At 33.1% G+C, this 19,397-nt stretch overlaps 1 protein-coding gene across 31 annotated transcripts in view; it reads left to right on the top strand.

Annotated features, from left to right (window-relative positions):
• The first annotated feature begins 2,002 nt into the window (after positions 1–2,002).
• The window catches only part of LOC144963009 (uncharacterized), a 52,270-nt gene continuing 34,875 nt past the window's right edge, over positions 2,003–19,397 (top strand). For 2 of the 31 annotated variants that reach the window (XM_078896558.1, XM_078896539.1), the window contains exons 1-5: positions 2,683–2,736; positions 12,702–12,834; positions 14,133–14,266; positions 15,407–15,424; positions 16,466–16,492. In XM_078896558.1, the coding sequence (XP_078752684.1) occupies positions 12,710–12,834; positions 14,133–14,266; positions 15,407–15,424; positions 16,466–16,492 (304 nt within the window). In that variant the 5' untranslated portion in view covers positions 2,683–2,736; positions 12,702–12,709. Of the gene's footprint in view, positions 2,737–8,709; positions 9,162–12,701; positions 12,835–14,132; positions 14,267–15,406; positions 15,425–16,465; positions 16,493–19,397 lie in introns of those variants that run through there. The other 29 variants (XM_078896562.1, XM_078896546.1, XM_078896566.1 and 26 more) reach the window with 25 other exon arrangements.

The following is a 19,397-nucleotide window of genomic DNA, read 5'->3' as shown; positions in this document are numbered from 1 at the left end:
TCAATACCTGCTAAGTCACAGCCAGATAGAAAATGAGTTGACATTCGTGAAAGTGATACTATACTAAGCTGCTGGAAGCTTTGGACTATAAAAAGTAATAAACAAAAATGAATATAAAGCTTCATAAAAGAACAAAATACCAAACAAGGAACGTTTCGGACTCAAAAACCTTCTTCATCCCACAAAAACAATAACAATAAAAATAAACCATTCAAAACATTAACACAATCCTATTTTAAATATCAGACAGAAGGCAATGAAATATTGGCAGTATATTATCTCGTCGCAAACAAGAAACACATCTCATTAAAAACCCTTGGATGTTTAAACCCCGGTGGACTCAACAAGAGACTGAATCTACTAATACGAATAGCCAACTGTCTCTGTCGTCTTCCTTTAGTTTTTAAGGTTTGTGATATTTCCTTCATCGTGAAGCTTGGCTCAAATTCATGGTCACTACATTTCAAATGGATCACTGTCCATTTTTCATTCCCCCCTTTATTGAATTTATTTCAACTGATACATTTGACACCTATTTTTATTCTACTAGTCATTATATTATCTTTAGAAAAATAATAACAAGGAATGAAGTGAGTAGAAAAGTACCAGAAGACAATAGCGAATAAGAAGCGGCGAAAAGGATTCGAACCCACGACACGATTATTACAGCATCTCCGCCTAACCAGGAGAGGATCGCTCTTCAATGACCCCACCCCCCATTCCATTTTACGCATTAAATTTTATGTATAGTTTAATATTCCGCTCTATTCCGCACATCCTCAGTAACAAAGCACACGTTTCTTTTTGTTTACATTCTTTACTATTAGTATTACTTACAGAAAGGACGTGCCAATGTGCCAAATGTATTTATCTGACGTGTATCAGGTTTTTAAGTATTGTATTTATGTTTTTATTGTTGCTCTGTTGTAGTTGGCCGAAGAAAGGTTTTGCGTCTGAAACGTTCTGTGTTTGGAAATTTGTTCTTTTCTGAAGGTGCTTTATTCAATTTTGCTTATTACTTTTAACACCCTGAATCTATTGGACTCCATAGAGCCGCCAGAGAAAATTTAAAGCTTCAAAATACTAAGGGCACTGTTCTACGGCGCAAACATGATTGTCTCGTAAGTGCCTCTCTCAACAAATAAATGACAAAAATAGATAAAAAAATAAAAAAATGAACAAATAAATAAATAAATAAATAAATAAATAAATAAATAAATATGTAATGCAGTTTTCTCTGAATGAAGATAATGCAACTTAGCAGGTTTTGAAAGGCGCCTCCTCAATTTACCTACATATCCGAGGCGACTGTATGCAAGTACCGCTGTATCTTGGAAAACATTCTCTAGGTAAAAGTTTACAAAATCCCTTCAAAATCTTGACCTTCTGCCTGGTGCAAAATCTACTGAATATGCTCATAGTGTCCATCTTTGACTCTCTGCTATACCCATTTAATATCTTTCATGCTCATTTCTATGTAGCTTTATGTACATCGATGTTTTGTCAGGGATTTTCCTCGTTTTTTAAATTATTATTAATATTATTATTATTATTATTATTATTATTATTATTATCATTATTATTATTATTATTATTATTATTATTATTATTATTATTATTATTATTATTATTATTATTATTATTATTATTATTATTATTATTATGATTATTATTATTATTATCATTATTATTATTATTATTATCATTATTATTATTATCATTATTATTATTATCATTATTATTATTATCATTATTATTATTATTATTATTATTATTATTATTATTATTATTATTATTATTATTATCATTATTTATTTATTTATTTATTTCTTCATTTATTAATTTGTTTTGTTAGGAGAACGGCAGTCACAATTTTTCGTAAGACATGATATTGTATCTTGTAAATTTATATCTCCCTGCAAACTTGACCAGTATGTCTTATATTATGTATTTATTTGTAACCACTTAAGCGTATCCTTTTTGGTGGAGGCCCAGTGTTTCTGTTCGCGTGGGACATATGAACCTACTTGAAGGGGGTATAGGGGTAGGTTGCTGTTCATGTTCCTGGCTTGAAAAAGCCTCCCCGATCTTACTTTTCTCTCGAGATCATGAAATCCTAGATATGTGCACTATTTTGACTTTTCAATTCTTTTCATATTTAGTATTGCATTGACTGTTGTGAAGCAAGCCCCGTGAAATTCATACAAAATCAAAAACATTATAACAAAATTCCTGTCAGACTGTCGTAGGCAGTGAACCGTGAATTAATATAGCTTTTGTGACGTGTGTGTATGTTAATATTTCTATGGTACCGTAGCAGTTTCCTTGAAGAAAAAGGACGTCCTTACTTCATCGGGTTATATTGTGAAGGTTGGAATTGGAATAATATGTGTCCACTGCGTCAATCTGCTACTATATCGGATTGAACAAGATTATGGAAATTGCGTTATAAGTTAAAAATGACAAGAATAAGGGTTTCTTGGAGTTAAAGGAATAATCACTCCCTCCAATAATTGCTTTTATTTGAAACCAAGTTTTGAACGATAAACGTAAGAGTCAAGTTTAAGTCACAGGCTCACCTCGACATATTACCGTTTTGAGACATTTGGTCACATAGATTGTATTGGAGAACAAAAAATAATAGGAAAAAGGAAACCCCTACCCACTCGTCATATCCAATTCAATACGTAGCTATTAGATGTCACCGTTTCAAGCTTGAATATAAGATATTATGAGGTATTGTGGTGATTTAGACATACTCAGTGTTGGTTTATGATTGATTTTAATTCTGATGGGATTTTGACAAGAGTAGCCTAATTTTGCTCTGCATTATTCTGCCTGCTTTTCTGCTGGTTTGTGATAAAGTCCTTTTAAAACTCGATGTGCATCGCTTTTATATTATGGTCTTCTCTTGTCTGTTATAATCCTTTAAAAAATTCTTTTTGCGTAATTATTTAATAGGATCGCGTTATCTTTTTGTTCTCAAAATGGCGATCCATTATATTTTACCATTACGCCCAGGTAGCAATCTGCCGTCGCTGAAATTACCAGCTATGCTAGATGGATCGAATAATATTGCTGTCTTTTATTAATCACATAAGGCGGTCAAAGGGATCATGCTCCACTCTTCACTCGGGCTGGGTATCTTTACTTTTGGAAACTCAACACAATCCTTGTCTTTGTCAATAATTTCTTGACTTCATCTTCATGTTCCCCCCCCCCCCCTCCCCTTCCCAAATACCACCCCCCCCCCCCCACAAAAAAAAAATACCAACAAAATAAAACCAACAACAAACAAAAAACAAAAAAAAACAAACAACAAACCAACAAACAAACTTTAAAAAAAAACAAAACATAATAAGCTACTATCGCTCAAGTTCATTTTCGGCACATTTAAAGAAAATGGTTTTTAGACCATTTCTTGCAGCACTAGTGAAAAGGCGGAGAGTAGACTCGACATTAGGTTCTCGACCACGCGTGTTGTCTATATTATGTTATTGATCATTATAACCATTTCCTGTCGTGCAATACTTCACTCGTAGCATTGACGATGGATCTTGACGAGGGAGGTTGCCCAGTTTGTCAAAGGCCCAGTCAGGCCCCGTTTGTCACAGGCGCAGTTTGTGTCAGGCCCAGCTTGTCACGGACCCAGTTTATCACAGACCCAGTTTGTCACAGGCCCACTTTGTCCCAGGCTCCAGATTAGCCCAAGTAGGCCTTAGATGATTTCTTTGCCTTCTTTGTTACATTGTAAATCTGATGTACAAAATGATATACAATTAATTAAGTTTTCTGTTCTCTTGCATATATAAGAAATTAAGATACAAATTTATTTGTGTTTACTCTAGAATATTGTTGTATGCCTACATTCATTTTGGCCCTTCAATTTACTCCTCTCATAACTTCCAGTTGCAACGAATATGTTGTTTTTTCTCACACAAACTGTATTGATCTATATACAAAGTGTTAAAAGAAGCATACTTATGTTTTGAAAGAAGATTTATGAAGAAGAAAGCTTTGTTATTTCATTTAAGTATTTCAGTATTGTTATTGACAGTAATAATTACAACATGTTAACACAGTAGTTGTGAGAAGTTTTTTATAAGATTCTAAATTGTCAATTCAGGTTGTGTTGTTTAAAATGAAAATATCTTCCTTTTTCTGGGCAAGTCAAAGCAAATTACTCGGTAACATTTCAATAATGAATGCTCTTTCGTTGAAAATAATTGAAAAATAAAATTCAATTTAAATAATCAATAAATCGTTCATTTACTCTGTCTGAGATTGTCAGTGATAACTTCATCAAGCAGAGTATAGTCGAGGTGGGTGAGCCTGTGACAAACTGAGTCTGTGACAAACTGGGCCTGCGATAAACCGGGTGGGTGACAAACTGGTATGCTTCCCCTGACGAAGGCTTTGATAAATCAAAAACGCAGGCTTTGATAAAATCCAACACTAAGGTGTCTAATTGGCCTTTGTAATTCCTTATTCTCACACAAAACGTCAAACACCTAGACTGAGCCTAGTAAAACCTTTAAAGCGGTTTGATTCAAACTATTACTAACAATAATAATAATAGTAAATGCTCCACAGTGCTCACATGAAATCGATGTGTGACACAGTCCGGTGATTTTCAGTTTCGTCTCCTCCTCCTCCTCATCATCATCATCATATTCTCATTCTTTCTTTCTTTCCTCTTCTCCTCAGGTTTTAAAAAAATTGAACGGGCGTTTTGTTTGTGTGTATGTCACAAATACTAAAAGTATTATTGTTTTTCAAGCACACTGGGCCGCTTACTATATATTCTTTCTACAGATAAAGATCATAATGTATACCCGCTAATTTGCAGGTCTGATTATTTGTGCAACTGGATTATATCTTATTTTTACACGGTAAAACCACGAGGAAAAAATCCAAACAAACGGGAGAGATTACTGTCTTTAAAAAAAATCGCTCACGATCGAATGCAGCGATTCTAATTATTTATCTATTTATAATCACATCGTGCCTTCAACGTTTACATTCACTCAAGCACAATGCTATCTATACACATGCCGACTCGTCGGGAATCTGGCGTGAAAACTAGAAGGCCCACGAGTCCCGCTGATAGCACTTAACTCTCTCTCTCTCTCTCAAACTTCTACATTTAATGAAAATCAAAGGTTAAACACATAAAATAAGATTTGCAAGCAAAAAGTGCAATTGAAGTTTATTTTATAAAAATATATGAAAATAATTTTTGAATGGAAGTGATAGTACTAGCAATGATGATGATGATGATAATAATAATAATAATAATAATAATAATAATAATAATAATAATAATAATAATAATAATAATAATAATAATAATAATAATAATAATAGTTTTTTTACAGAGTGGGAGAGAGAGAGAGAGAGAGAGAGAGAGAGAGAGAGAGAGAGAGAGAGAGAGAGAGAGAGAGAGAGAGAGAGAGAGAGATGGACTCGTGGGTTGGTAGGTAATGGAGATATGATGAAGATGAAGATGATATTAGTGGTGATGGCAATAAAGATGATGCTGATAGATAATGACAATGGTAAAGAAGGTGAACGTAATAAAGACGATGCTGATAGATAATGACAATAATGATGAAGGTGAAAATAATGGTGATATTAATGCTTGTGATGACAATAATGATCACACTGATATATAGTGACATAGACTACGAATGAAGATGATGATAATGATAATAATGATGCTAATAATTTAAATAGGATGGTGGTGGTAGTGGTGGTGAATTAAAGATGGATATGATGATGATCGCAAAGACGATTATGCTGGTAGTGATGGAAAATGATGATGATGATGATGATGATGATGATGATGATGATGATGATGATGATGATGATGATGATGAAGAAGGTGAAGATGATGATGATATTGATGGTGGTGAGGGCAATAAAGATGATACTGATATATTAATGACAATGATGAAAAAAGTGAAGGTGGTTGCGGTGATTGCTGATGCTAATATATATTGACAATAATGATTCTGATAGATAATGACAAAGATGATGATAATGATAATGATGATGATGGTGGTGGTGGTGGGGAGGTAGTGGTGGTGAATGAAGATGAATATAATGATGGTTGCAAAGACGGTGATGCTGGTAGGTGGTGGGACTGATGATGATAATGATGATGAGGATGAGGATGATAAATTGATATCCACAAAGAAATAGAGATGATATAACAAGTACTGTGACCTCAGTTTGTTCATCTTCCTTTATCCGACTGCTTCTTCGAATTGAAAATTGAAAATCTCTTCATAAATATATTGGACAGGCATAGAATAGCCTTTACAGGAACACACACGTCGATTGCAAATGTCTCTGCAAAATTGCCAAGAATTACGGCTAATCTTGCCCTACATATTTTTGATTTATTGTTAACAAAGAAACAATATGAAAGGAGTGAAAATTCTAAAAACAACTCACACGGTGAAGATAAACCATCCCTGTCCCTCGAATTAAAATACTCTGTTAACTCAGAGTTTGACACAACACACGCTCTGCTTCGTAGTTCCTGCTGTTGGAAAAATTTAGAATAGATGGTGAAATCAGCTACATTTTTGGTTTGTCGTGTAATTTTTCCTAGGGTGGACTTAGAAGGGAGATAAAGGTGACCACGTAAAGAAGAATATAGCACTCTTGACCTCTTGTACCACGAAAAAGCAAGAATTAAATCATCTGGACAGTAAATCCGTTGATTTTTCTGAGCATTCAGGAGCTGAATCTGGCGTTCTATAAATTTCTGGATAGCCTTAGACTTCTCTATTGAGGATTCATTTTCTTCATCTGCAATGAAAAAAAAAAAAAGTAGAAGATAATGAAATAGACGATATATGATTGGAAAAAATGAATTTTATTTTAAAATGCATTTCAAAATTTTAATTTCGTGAATCTATAACGAATCAAAAACAACAGCAACACAACAAGGGTAATAGTTCTTCTTATCATCATCATCATCATCATCATCATCATCATCATCATCATCATCATCATCATCATCATCATCATCATCATCGTCGTCGTCGTCGTCGTCGTCGTCATCATCAACATCATTATTATTATTATTATTATTATTATTATTATTATTATTATTATTATTATTATTATTATTATTATTATTATTATCATCATCATCATCGTCCTCGTCGTCCTCCTCCTCCTCCTCCAACTCCTCCTCCCACTTCTTCTTCTTCTTCTTCTTCTTCTTCTTCTTCTTCTTCTTCTTCTTATTATTATTATTATTATTATTATTATTATTATTATTATTATTATTATTATTATTATTATTATTATTATTATTATTATTATTATTATTACTATTATTATTATTATGGTCACGTTGATAATAAAACTGACGCTAACGCATTTTAAAATTAAAATAGTAGGTTAACTCACCTTCTAGTTGGGAGTCCAGTGTGTAGAATCGAAGTATTTCTGTAAGTTCACTCCAGCGCTTTAAGGTTCCATCTGAGAAAGTCTGGTGTTGGCTTTGTTTAATTCCAAAGAAACCCTCATATTGAATTAACCTGATGCTGTGATCATCGTTCACCTCTTTAACTGTAAAGTAGATACTAAATGAGTGGACCATACCGATCCTAGCACGACTATGAAGACTAAACTCAGAATCTGAAGACAGTCCAACAACACCATGAGAGGAAATCTCTTGATCAAAACAATCTTTAAAGGTCTTTCCCAACTCATTTTCTGTATTTTCAAATAAATCTTTCTTTAAAAAAATTGATAACTCATCAATATCCTGACGCCTGTTTCTAAATTCACTTGTCGAATTTAATGTCTGACGAGATGGTGCGTTTTTTTGGCCATTTATTTGGAGGAATAACAGGTGAAGGATACCTCGATTTCCGTCTCATAGGAGCATTATGATGCCAATGATTGGCACAGATACCCATATAGTCTGTAACATCACTTGAATCGATTTTATTTGGCAGTGCATTAATCCATATTTGTCTTTCAATTGGATCCGAAGGAAATTTATATACAGTTGTCTTTTCGCCATGTCTATAATTTGAAGTGCAATCAAAACCGAACATTTTCGAGGCATTTTCGGTTATTATTAATAAAAAATGATAAAATTGTTTATTATTTGCTTAAAATGCATTGCCGAATCCATTGTACAGGGAAAATGAGCAATAAACAACGGCCTATTCACAACTACAACAAAACTTAATGGTCACTCCATGAAAATGAACAACAGAATAACGGCGATTCACAACTACAAGTTGTCAATATGTACAAGCAAGACTGAATTCTTAAAAGTGTCACATATGGCACTACGTGACCTAGGTGATGCTAAGTGTGTATGTGTGTGTGTGTGTGTGTGTGTGTGTGTGTGCGCGTGTGCGTTTTAGTCTTAAAACCCTAGATTGCTTTGGTATGCGTGCGAGCGTGTTTGAGTAATGTAATTAATGCCATATCATGCAGCTAACCGAGGTAACTCAACTCTCGCCCCTTCCCCCAGTTAAAAAAAACCATGGGCCTTCCAGATTTTTTTGGCCACGGTCGCTCGAACTGCACGTCTCTAGAGTGCTATGCTCAAGCATCATCAAAACGAATCAATAAGTTCATGCTCCTGGCGACCTCTTTTTGTTTTCTGCAACAGAGCGAAAGCAACAGTGATCCATATTTTATAACTAACCGGTACTTCATAGCAACTTTTATTATTTATGGCAACGAATATGGCGGCGGTTTATTGATCTGCGAGTTGACGCAGGAATTCTGAACCCGACAGTTCAAGGTGACTTGAATGTACAGTTTTTCTAATTTTCGATGGATTATAATAACTCTATTAGTTACTTTAAAATATCTTTACTTACCTATCACAAGTGTTAATTCCTTAAACTCCCCTAATGTTTCGAAACGTGTAACTGTGATTGTTGAATGGAAAGTGAACGGAGTATTTAATAAGGTACCGGGATTTGCCCCCGTCCTAAGTGTGCTCAACAAAAATGGTGTAGGCAACTGAAAATAGACTTTGTTACCTAGCATTTGAAATTTAATTGAGGAGAAGTTGCGATTTTACTAATTGGGCCCTCGTATTCTCAACATCCCTGTCCTCAGTTTCTTAGCAGTTCAGGATTCCCCAGAATTATCCATCAATCAAAGTCAAAGTAAGCTCTAGACGTAGAAATCACAGCTTTTTCAAAGTAATGCTTTTAATTGGTAACGAACACTTCATCTACATCGTCCTCTGCTTCCTAAGATGCTGATGATGATGATGATAATAATAATAATAATAATAATAATAATAATAATAATAATAATAATAATAATAATTTCTATAGTGCCCCTTTCCACCAAAGCGCCTATACTTATACATACGATCATATATATCATTCAATAATATCAATAAAATCACTCACAGAAAACTGAAAGGAAGTACTCTGTTTTCAAAGAAGTTTAAAGGAGGATAGGGAATTGCGGTGTCTGATGTCTGCTGAAAGAGCGTCCCACACAGAGGGGGCAGAGTGTGCGAAAGCAAATCGTGAAAAATTCGACTTAGGAATCAAACAAGTACAGGAAAGTAGATGAGTAGAGAGAGCAATTTTGTAGATAGAAAGAAGAGATGACAATTAGTTGAGAACGGTGCCAAGGATGCACTTAAAACAGTAACAGTCAAGTTTGTAAGCAATCCTCTTCTCCACAGGAAGCTAATGCAACGATTGCAAGATTGGAGCGATCTCATCTGACTTTTTTTATTTGGTAACAATACAAGCAATTTTATTTTGGAGTAGCTGCAGTCTTGCAATCAAGCTTTTTGGCAACCCTTAGAGTTAGAGCAGCGAGCTGCAATAGTCAAGACTAGAGGTAATCAGTGAGTGAACTAGCATTTTGCATGCGTCTTCGACAATGAGGGTTCCGCAATCTGTTTATTGTTCATTGTTCATTTTTCTTTCCTTTCTTCTCTTTTAAAAAATATTCTTGCTCATCCTTTTTCTCTTTATTGTTGTCTTTATCCTTTATTTCTGTTCAGTTTTTGATTACTATCTGGTTTAAGATCAGGTATCTGAATTCACTCATCCTTTTAAAAAATCTAGTATGAACTTGCGTATCCTCCATTTCACAATAATTGAAAGCAATACGTTATCTTATTGTCTCACCCTTAACTTGCAAAGAAGGAGAACAATGAAAGACAAAAAAGGCTCTATTTATTAAATTCTGGGCTGCAGACTCCGCATCGTCTGCAGTAAAGACTCATTACACAACCACAGAACTTCAGTGAGTGCATTTGTTCATTTAAAAAAAATTAAAAGCTGAACATTTGCTGACTCTGTCCCATAGAAAACTCCATATTGTTTGTACAATCGAGGATGTATTTATCGATATCCAACTGACCATGGTAAAACGTCATATTGATTTGTATATCAGTCATCTAAAAAAAAAAAATTAAAGGGAAACAAAAGAAAAATACTAAATGACAATGACGGAACCGGTTTGGATGATTTGGTGGCTCTTGAAAGGGTTGATTTTGAAATTTAGGACGCTTCACTTAATTTGACTTTAAAAATTCAGTTATCATGGTGTGATTCTGAAGGCCAGTAATTGGAGGCCTTCCGTAAGCTCCTCAAGGTAGCATCTCTTTCAATTAGTATTTTCATTGTGGATCTTTTGGTAGGCATTTATTTATTCCATTTTTCAATATATAGTAGAATTTTAAAAACTCTAGAACAAACTTAGATTAATGAAAGTTATAAATTTCCTAATATGATTATTGTTTTGGTTCTCCGCCGCCATTTTGTCGTTGAAGTATTGCAAAGCAGTCCTAGGTTTTGTTTTTCTATTAGGTTTAGCTCAAGGTCGGAGGATCATTTTTTCTATTGGGTTAGTTATAGGTCTTAGGAAAGGTCCTAGGATGTTTGTTTTTCCTATTAAGGTTAGCTGAAGGTACTAGGTTTTATTTTTTCTTAGGGTTAGTTAAAAGAATACTTGGGTTGTTTCCCTTAGCTCAATGAGCATACAGAAGGCCACCCCCAGTAATCATTTTATAGACCCTGTCCTCAGCACGGGCAATGATGTTAAATAAGAAAGTGCACTCAGGATGTTGTCGTGCAATGCAGCATAGGGTCTTGATAGATGATATAGCAGCATGACTGGAAACTGGTTCTGTTGATGTGTTATCCTTCTCATCTAACTCCATGGCAGGAGAACTCATCACATTGGTAACAATACCGTTGACTGAGACCTCGAGATTCTGAGGCACAATCCTTAGGTGGTACAAAGTGAGATAAAAAGCTAGCTTAAGAGGCACTGCGATTTGCACAAACCGATTGATTACCCGCTTACTGGTGGGCCCAAGATATTATAGTTTCTCATCATGTGTGGTGTGAGTGAGTGCCATAGTGGTAAACCAGATAGTGAACATTGGGCAACTCGCAGCTTCACCTTAGCTAGCTTTTTCTTTCTCTTTGTTCCACCTGAGGAACATGTCTCTGTTCAATAATGATATAATTCTCAGGTTCTGTGTCGAGCGGCAGGATGGTATTGAACCATTCAAAAAGGTTTCAAAGTCTTGACATTAGGCTTACACTGTACACATTTTTCCAGCTTTTTACAGTACAGGAGGCAGGGTCTTTTCTTTGGTCTTGTGGCAGCATGATGAAAGTAGTTTCGATATATTGGTCCCATTCACACGATTTCAATGGGCATTTTCATTACCATTTATTTTACCCCTCGCGGAATTTCTGCATTTTGTATTTGGTGCTGTATTTTATTTAATAGCTTGATTTTGTCAGCCAATTATGAATTGTATTATTCATTTTTTGATATTTTTTAGACCTTTTATTGCCAATATTGATAAATCGCTATGTCAATATAACCACTTTCTGGTAAAATCTATTTTGACATATATGAGATCTTTATTTATTAATGTCATACAGCAAAAATGAATGGGACTTTGGTGTCATGTTGATGTAAGCATGATGTCAATATAAGCATTGTTGACATATTCAATCTGCACTGTATTTAATTGGTCAAGTTATTGTTGCAAAATGGAAGGAGAAATGTACAATTTGAAACTTGGACAGAAACAACATAAGCATTTCAAAATCATACAAACACACAAACACACACACGCATATAGGGACACACACATACACACACCCACACACACTCATATACCTATATATATTATGTTTTTTAAAAAAAGTTACGACCTTTGGCACAGCATCTTTAGACTAGATGTCATTACCTAGGTATTCCACGAAGGAATATATATGATCCAATGAAACAAATGTCTGATGTCAACAAGAATCACCCATGTTGTCTAAAATTAGAAATGAGACTAATTATCTTGCTTGATAAAAAAAAAACAAACAAAAAACAAAAACGAGAGTGTCTGAAGTGGGCTCAAACCTGGGACCTCCTGAGTCACAATGCAATGCCTTATCACTCAGCCACCAACTATTGAAAAGAAACTAATCAAACTCTTTCTCATTTCTTTCTTTCTTTGAAAATAGTAATATTAAATTGAATTTATTTTTATATCAACAACAAGCAACGTTTTTTTGTCACAGCCTAATGATTATAATGTTCCAAAAACTGTGTTTTATTATAAAAGTAATTTGAGTAAACTTTACCATTGTCCTTTGGTTTGAATTAGCGTGTGACATTACTATCCTTGAGTGGTCCATGAACTTTCCTTTAAATTCCAGTTTTGAAAATGGAACCTCGAAAACGAAGCAAGAAAAAGCAAGTAGCACCAGATGACAGAGATAATTTGGTTGGCTCTGAAAACAGCAGTTTTCAAATGAATGAAAGAGGAGATAATGAATTAACCAGTGGACGGTAAGTACAGTAACATTCTCTCCAATTGGGGAAATCCAGCAAATCACAACAAAATCCCAAGGAACTGAATTGTCTCTATATTATAACCCTCTAATTGAGACTAGGTCCTAGGCTAATTTGGAACAATTCATCCGAGCCTGACATTCATTTTGATGTTAACAATCATTAGTACATTGTTTTGTTAAAGCTATTGATGCCAAATTTGTTAGGATAAAAATAAATGTGCACAAAGAAGGATTGTAACGCCTTATGTTGGTGGGATGGTGTCCAAGGAAGCGGAGGGGAGCAGCTTTCTTTAAATACTTAATTACTGCTACTACAGTTTTGCATTTTATCCATTCACACACTGGCATCCGACGAAGGCACATCAAGAAAGATGGTGCTTCTATATCGTTTTTCTGCCAGGTATGAAGGGTATCTCACAGCGTTGTTTGTATCAAAGTGCCGCGTATTACCATTGCTTTTTATTGCATTATGTATTAGTATGAGTGTATTTACACCTGAACAAATACAAATATGTTATGATTTTAATGTGTGTTATCATCAGAAGACTTTTGTCTAATAAAAACAAGTTAGAAAAACGTGCTTGCTATAGACCTTGCTTTATATTCCATGTTGTAGCAAAATGATAGTCATTTTGGTTTCTTTATTTGCACAATTGTTTTGTCATATCCTAGAACTAATCATTAAAATCCTTAAATACTCTTAGTTATGAAGCTTTGTCTATTAAAAAAATTCAAGACTGTTAAACTGTGCAGCTTTATGATTTTATGTTATGACAAGATCTGTAAGTCCCTTGTTTGAATCTTGCTGTCAGAACGCAAAGTTGAATCCTTTGAGAAGACTATTTACTCACATTCTCTCTCTGTGCGCATGTGTAAAATGAGTAATTGGCCAGAAACATCATTGTCCCTGTAAACAAAATTTGTAAACAGGCATTATATCTCATCACACATGTTGAGTGTTGCAGTTGGCTTGTGACTCCTTTGAGCATGCTTCAATTCCATTTAGTGAATATTGCTCTATCTTAAAGGTCACGTTTTTTTCTGTTATATATTGCTTTTATTTGTTACTCGCATCAATGTAATATTAAGCTCTCTTCCTGATGAGTTGGAAATGTCATGTAACTTTAACCCACTTTTTTCACATTATTTTTTTTTTTTGTCTCAACTATTAAAATGACACTTTTTATGAATCCCATGTTCAAATTTGGTTATGCTGTCAGAGAAAACGTTTGTATCTATATTTAATTTGTTTGATAAATCTCGATTTTCTATTAATTGTTAATTTTTTTTCAGGGAATTTAAATTTAAAGAGATAGTCCAAAAGATACAAGGCAGTGACAATGCATTGAAATTGATTTCAAAAGTAAAATCACATGCATCAAAATGGTTGACATACACAACAACACGTCGTGTGAGGCGCAGACCAGGTATTTATATTGAATTATCATGTTTTTTCTTTGATTGCACCTTTTTCATATTTTAGAAAGAAATTTGTTGAATCTAAGTTTTGATCTCGACCTTCAAGGTATTACATAAAGATGATAGAGTTGACAGATAATAGTGATGCATCAAATGCTGGACAATTTATAGAGGGCAGGGAGTATTTTGAATATATATAAAATAACGATTGAAACATTCCAGTGTATATTAATTGTGCTTGATTTATCAGATTAAAAAATTAACACTAGTTAGCCTAATAATAGAATGAGTGATGTCTGTTTTGTCCATTTTAAAAATATTTAGTTTTGTTTTGATTTTTTTTAAGCTTTTCAAATTCATTGAAATAGAATTCATATATAAATAGCCATGTTTTAAGAATTCCTGAATATTTTTTTGACAAGAATTTTTTTTTAATTCAGATAAATTTTTCTGAGATTTTAATCTGAATGTTTTAATTGTCTTTAAGCCCAAAATAAGGACATACAACTGAGAAAGGAAATGAAACAAATGCTATATAACTAATGTAACTGATAAAAATACAAAGGCAGATATTTAAAAAAAACAAAAACAATTGTAGGCAGATGAAATGACTCTTTACATCAGTAGTTCAATTTCATTATAATAGTAAAGGGAAAGAAAGCGGGGCACATACATGCATTATTTCCATCAATTTGTTTCAGGCGTGTACATTCATTATAGATGTGCTCTACTGTACAAAGGACGATTTTCATTTATTCTACTTTTATATGCTTATCAACAATTATTAAAATTTCCATTGAAGCAACAGTCTGAATTAAAAATGAGTGCTTTTCAAATTGTTTAGTCTTCAATGAACGACTGCTGTTGTTGACCTTCTAGAAAATGAGACAAATGCATATATTACTATTTTGACTATAAATCAAAAAGAGTATCATGCTCTTCGGTCATAAGACATTGCAAAGTCAACAATTCTTTTCTGTTTATTATAACACAACCACTTAAAATGTGAAATTATATTTTTAAAAATAGGTCGACATTCAGTGAAAACATTTGATTTTAAATGAGAACAGGATGAACGTGATCAATTTACATGATGAGAGTTAAATATATAATTATTTTTATTTTTCCTTCCACATTTTCATTTGCAGAAGAAACACCTACTGAAGGTGCCCTTTTTATTTGCTTGCAATTCTACTAAAAATAAAGATACGGTTATAACAATCAAGATCTGCTGTGTATTAATACAATAGATATACTTATTTTGATTTAGATGAACAACAAGGGATTGATGATCAGTCAAAGATAAAAATCCGAAGAGCGAAGTAGAATCTAAAATGTTATGTTTAAGGGTTGGTCCTTTAGTCGAAGAAAGGTTATTTTATGAAATGTTGCTTTTTTTTTCTTGTTTTCTTTCTGCCCTTTCTGGTACCATAACAGGACCTTTTTATATATTTGATAAAATCAATAATTTATTTCTTTTCAAGAAATAGCTTTTTTTTCTTGTAACTTAATAGTCAGTTAAATTTCCAAAGTGAAAAACTACATTATTTAAAGAACGCTAAAACTATTTCCCCTAAGGCTCTTGTCACTGACAATTCATTGAAATCAATTTGCTTCTAACATCTAAATTCTAATATTCCTATACATGATGTTGATATTATGGGTTTGTCAAAAATTCAATGCATACAATAAAATATGCTTTCGGAATATAAAATTAGTAATGTCTATTATTTTTTGGTTTGACGGTATAGTAAAAAATAACAAATGTACCTTTTTTGCCGTACATCGTCGTAGCAAGCTTGTCGTGCTAAAAATTCAAAGGTCATTTATATCACAGTAAACCCAGGCACTTATCTTTTAACAATCTATCTGCATATCTTTCTCACAAATAATAGTATGAATGCCATTAAAAAGTTAAATGAACTTTTGTCATTAACCTCATGATATACTTAGATATTTGTCTTTTTTTTTGTTGCAATGTCTCCCACTTGTCAACAACTCATTGCATTAATTAAATTGACTGACTCTATCGTATATATTGTTTGTGAAAAATATCATTATTTATGACTCTACTTACAATCTAATTCGGCTTACCATGAAGAATGTATGTGGATAGAAGTAGAGTGGAAAGTGTTTTTTCCTTCTCTATTTCTTCACAGATGTGTGTAATTAGTATTTTTCTTAAACAAATTTATATTTTGAAACAGTGAAAAGGATTGGTGCACTTATGTTTGGTATGTACTTAACACTGAAGAGAAATCAAAGATTACTCTTTCAAATATCCTTTATATAAATTATGTTGCTTCCGCATTCTTTTCGTTTTCCATATACCAACATTTCACTTGATTCACTGTATGTGACTTTACCGATTTGAATTATTGTAATTAAAAAAGGAAGTAATATGTGAATTATGGATTTAAATAAACAAACAAACCCCTTATGATGTCTTGATGTTACTACAAGTGAGAAAAGACTGCAAATATAATTTTTTATTTAAGGCATAAAAAATATGGCATATAGTAAAGATTGCATTATTTGCTTCCCTCTTTATGAAATCTCTCATTTTCCAGATTCCCATTGTTGTATATGATCAAATAATTGGTTTTAGTACAAGGCTACGCGTCAATATGATATTGATAAAGAAATAATTTCATGAGCTTTTTTTTATCCAGCGCTTCACTATTTGTTAACTTATGTATAAAAAGCTTTTATCATTCTCATCTCATAACAAACATGCTTGACGATCTGTGGATAGTGGAACTTGAGTATAAGGAATAAATAAAAGGGAAATATTAGTTTAAACTGTTTGTAATATTTTTACACTTAGTAGGAATCCAACATTGCCTTTTAAGATTGAATAGAAAAGGAATAATGCAGAATTATGAAAAAAAATGACTTGTTTAGATCTGTATTTAAACACTTTTGTCCTCATCTTTCTGTGCAAAGTGGTATCTTATTTTTCACCCTGTATTCGATATATCATTTATTGTTAGAATGAATGATCAGTCTGTGGTGATACCCTATATATATATATATATATATATATATATATATATATATATATATATATATATATATATATATATATATATATATATATATATATACAGTTTACCCCACTTAATCACACATCGGTTAATCGCACACTCCGCTTATACTCTACACAGTGCCGAAAAACGAATTTTTTCTATATAATTACTCCGCTTAATTGCACACCATCTCTGCTCAATCGCTACAACTGTGGTTAGAGTGACAACCAACAACCATATGAAATCAACGATGCTGTTCCCATTCCACACAACTTTTTGGCCGAAGCATTTGATGAATTCATTACAATGGATAACAATATACCCATCAGCGGTGAACTGACATCTCAGGAGATACTGAGCTCCATTCAGCCACACGAAAGACAATGCCTAGATAATGACGATAATGAGTCATAGGAATATGACAAACCACCCCTGAGAAACACAGAAAAAGCTGACATTGTGGACAAACAACAGCGCTAAATCCAAGAAGAACGCTTGACAGATGATCTACATTGGAGGGAATGGAAACTAGAGTTTATAAACAATGTGCAGAGAAAACGCTTCACGACTACTGTTCTTAAATATAATAATGTCACATTGTCAATAAAACATGAAAAAGTAGAAAAAAAATATAACCAACCAACCCCCCCCCCCCCACCTCACCCCATAAAAAAAGAATAAATATTCTAATGAGGCCATGTCTTGAACATGACAGTTCCAAGATTGTAGAAAACCTAGATGGGAAGGTCCTACACGAATGGCACTATTATTAGCTTCTCCGCTTAATCGCACACTCTGCTTAATCGACACACTAACCCAAACTACCGAGGGTTTGCGATTAAGTGGAGTCAACTGTATATATATATTTATAAATATATATATATAGTATTTGCTTTGAAGCATTATTTTCATTATCAGAACATGTGTTCAGGCACTTTTGCCTTTTTCTTTGGGCAAGATTATTAACTTCCAACTTTCTCACTTTAGACAACAAGGGGGATTCCTGTCGACATCAGACATTTGTTGGATTATCTATGTTCCTTCATGGTGCGTGGAAGGGCGTAATTTTTTTCTCATATAGTTCCAATTAAAGAAGTTCCACTGTGTTATGGATTTGAAGGGGAAAACCCATTTTCTAAATAGTCACAAATACGGTTATATATACATGATGGTTCAGTATTTTATGATGCTTTCTCTTGGAATGTTAAATTGTAATTTTTTTTTACTCCCACCCTGAAATGTCGTATGATTGATAAATCATTGTGATTTAAAGGTTTCATATGAATGTGGTAAACATATATGAAAAACATGTATCCTTTACTGTGCACTTACATTGACATGCTCAGTTCTTATACGAATTTTAGTCAATTATTTTAAGAAATAGTTTTATATCTTGTGTGAAAGCAAATAATAGGACAAGGAACTCAAACCATGAATTTAAAGAAGTGATCTGATTGAAATCGTGTACCCTTAATTTTAAAGTTTCAAGATTTCTTTATAATACTTAAGTTCAAATTATGATAAATTTTTCAATGGAATTTTGATCTTAGATATATTCACATTTTTACAATTGTGTCGAATGCTTTTGAATTAATGACATACAAAAAATATCTATTGGTTATTATAGCTTATTTTCATAAAGCTGACAATTATCCTCAACTTTGTTATCATTCGAACCAAACGGAGTCAATATTTTGATGTTATATTTCAAAAAGTTAAATCTGATGTATGTGTTTGAAGCGTATGAATCATGTTCCAACTATGAATAGAATATTGAGAAACTTATAAGTATTCCAAAATATTTTCTGCAATCCAACTTCTATAAATATTCAAAGACCAGTCTTACCTTTTTCCAATCACATTTTAAGCATGATGGTTTGCCTTTCTTTATCCATAATGATTGTGCCTAGCTGTCAAAATATTGTGTCTTTAATTGCAATCCTTTGTCTGTGATCCCACCAAAAAAAAGGCATGCTTCAAATCCACCTTTTCAAGATTTATAAAAAGAGAATTACATAAAATGCATGAAACCAAAGTAATTGGTCAGATTGTCAATTACAACATTACGCATCGTTGGCACGGGTGTAAACCGGTTTAAATAGAGTCAAAG

The sequence above is a fragment of the Berghia stephanieae genome, chromosome 1 (genome assembly GCF_034508935.2).
Source record: "Berghia stephanieae isolate SIO BIC M18660-M18661 chromosome 1, UCSD_Bste_1.3, whole genome shotgun sequence".
Lineage (NCBI taxonomy): Eukaryota > Metazoa > Mollusca > Gastropoda > Nudibranchia > Aeolidiidae > Berghia > Berghia stephanieae.
The sequence above is the reverse complement of the archived record's forward strand: the minus strand, read 5'-3'. Positions and strand labels throughout refer to the sequence as shown.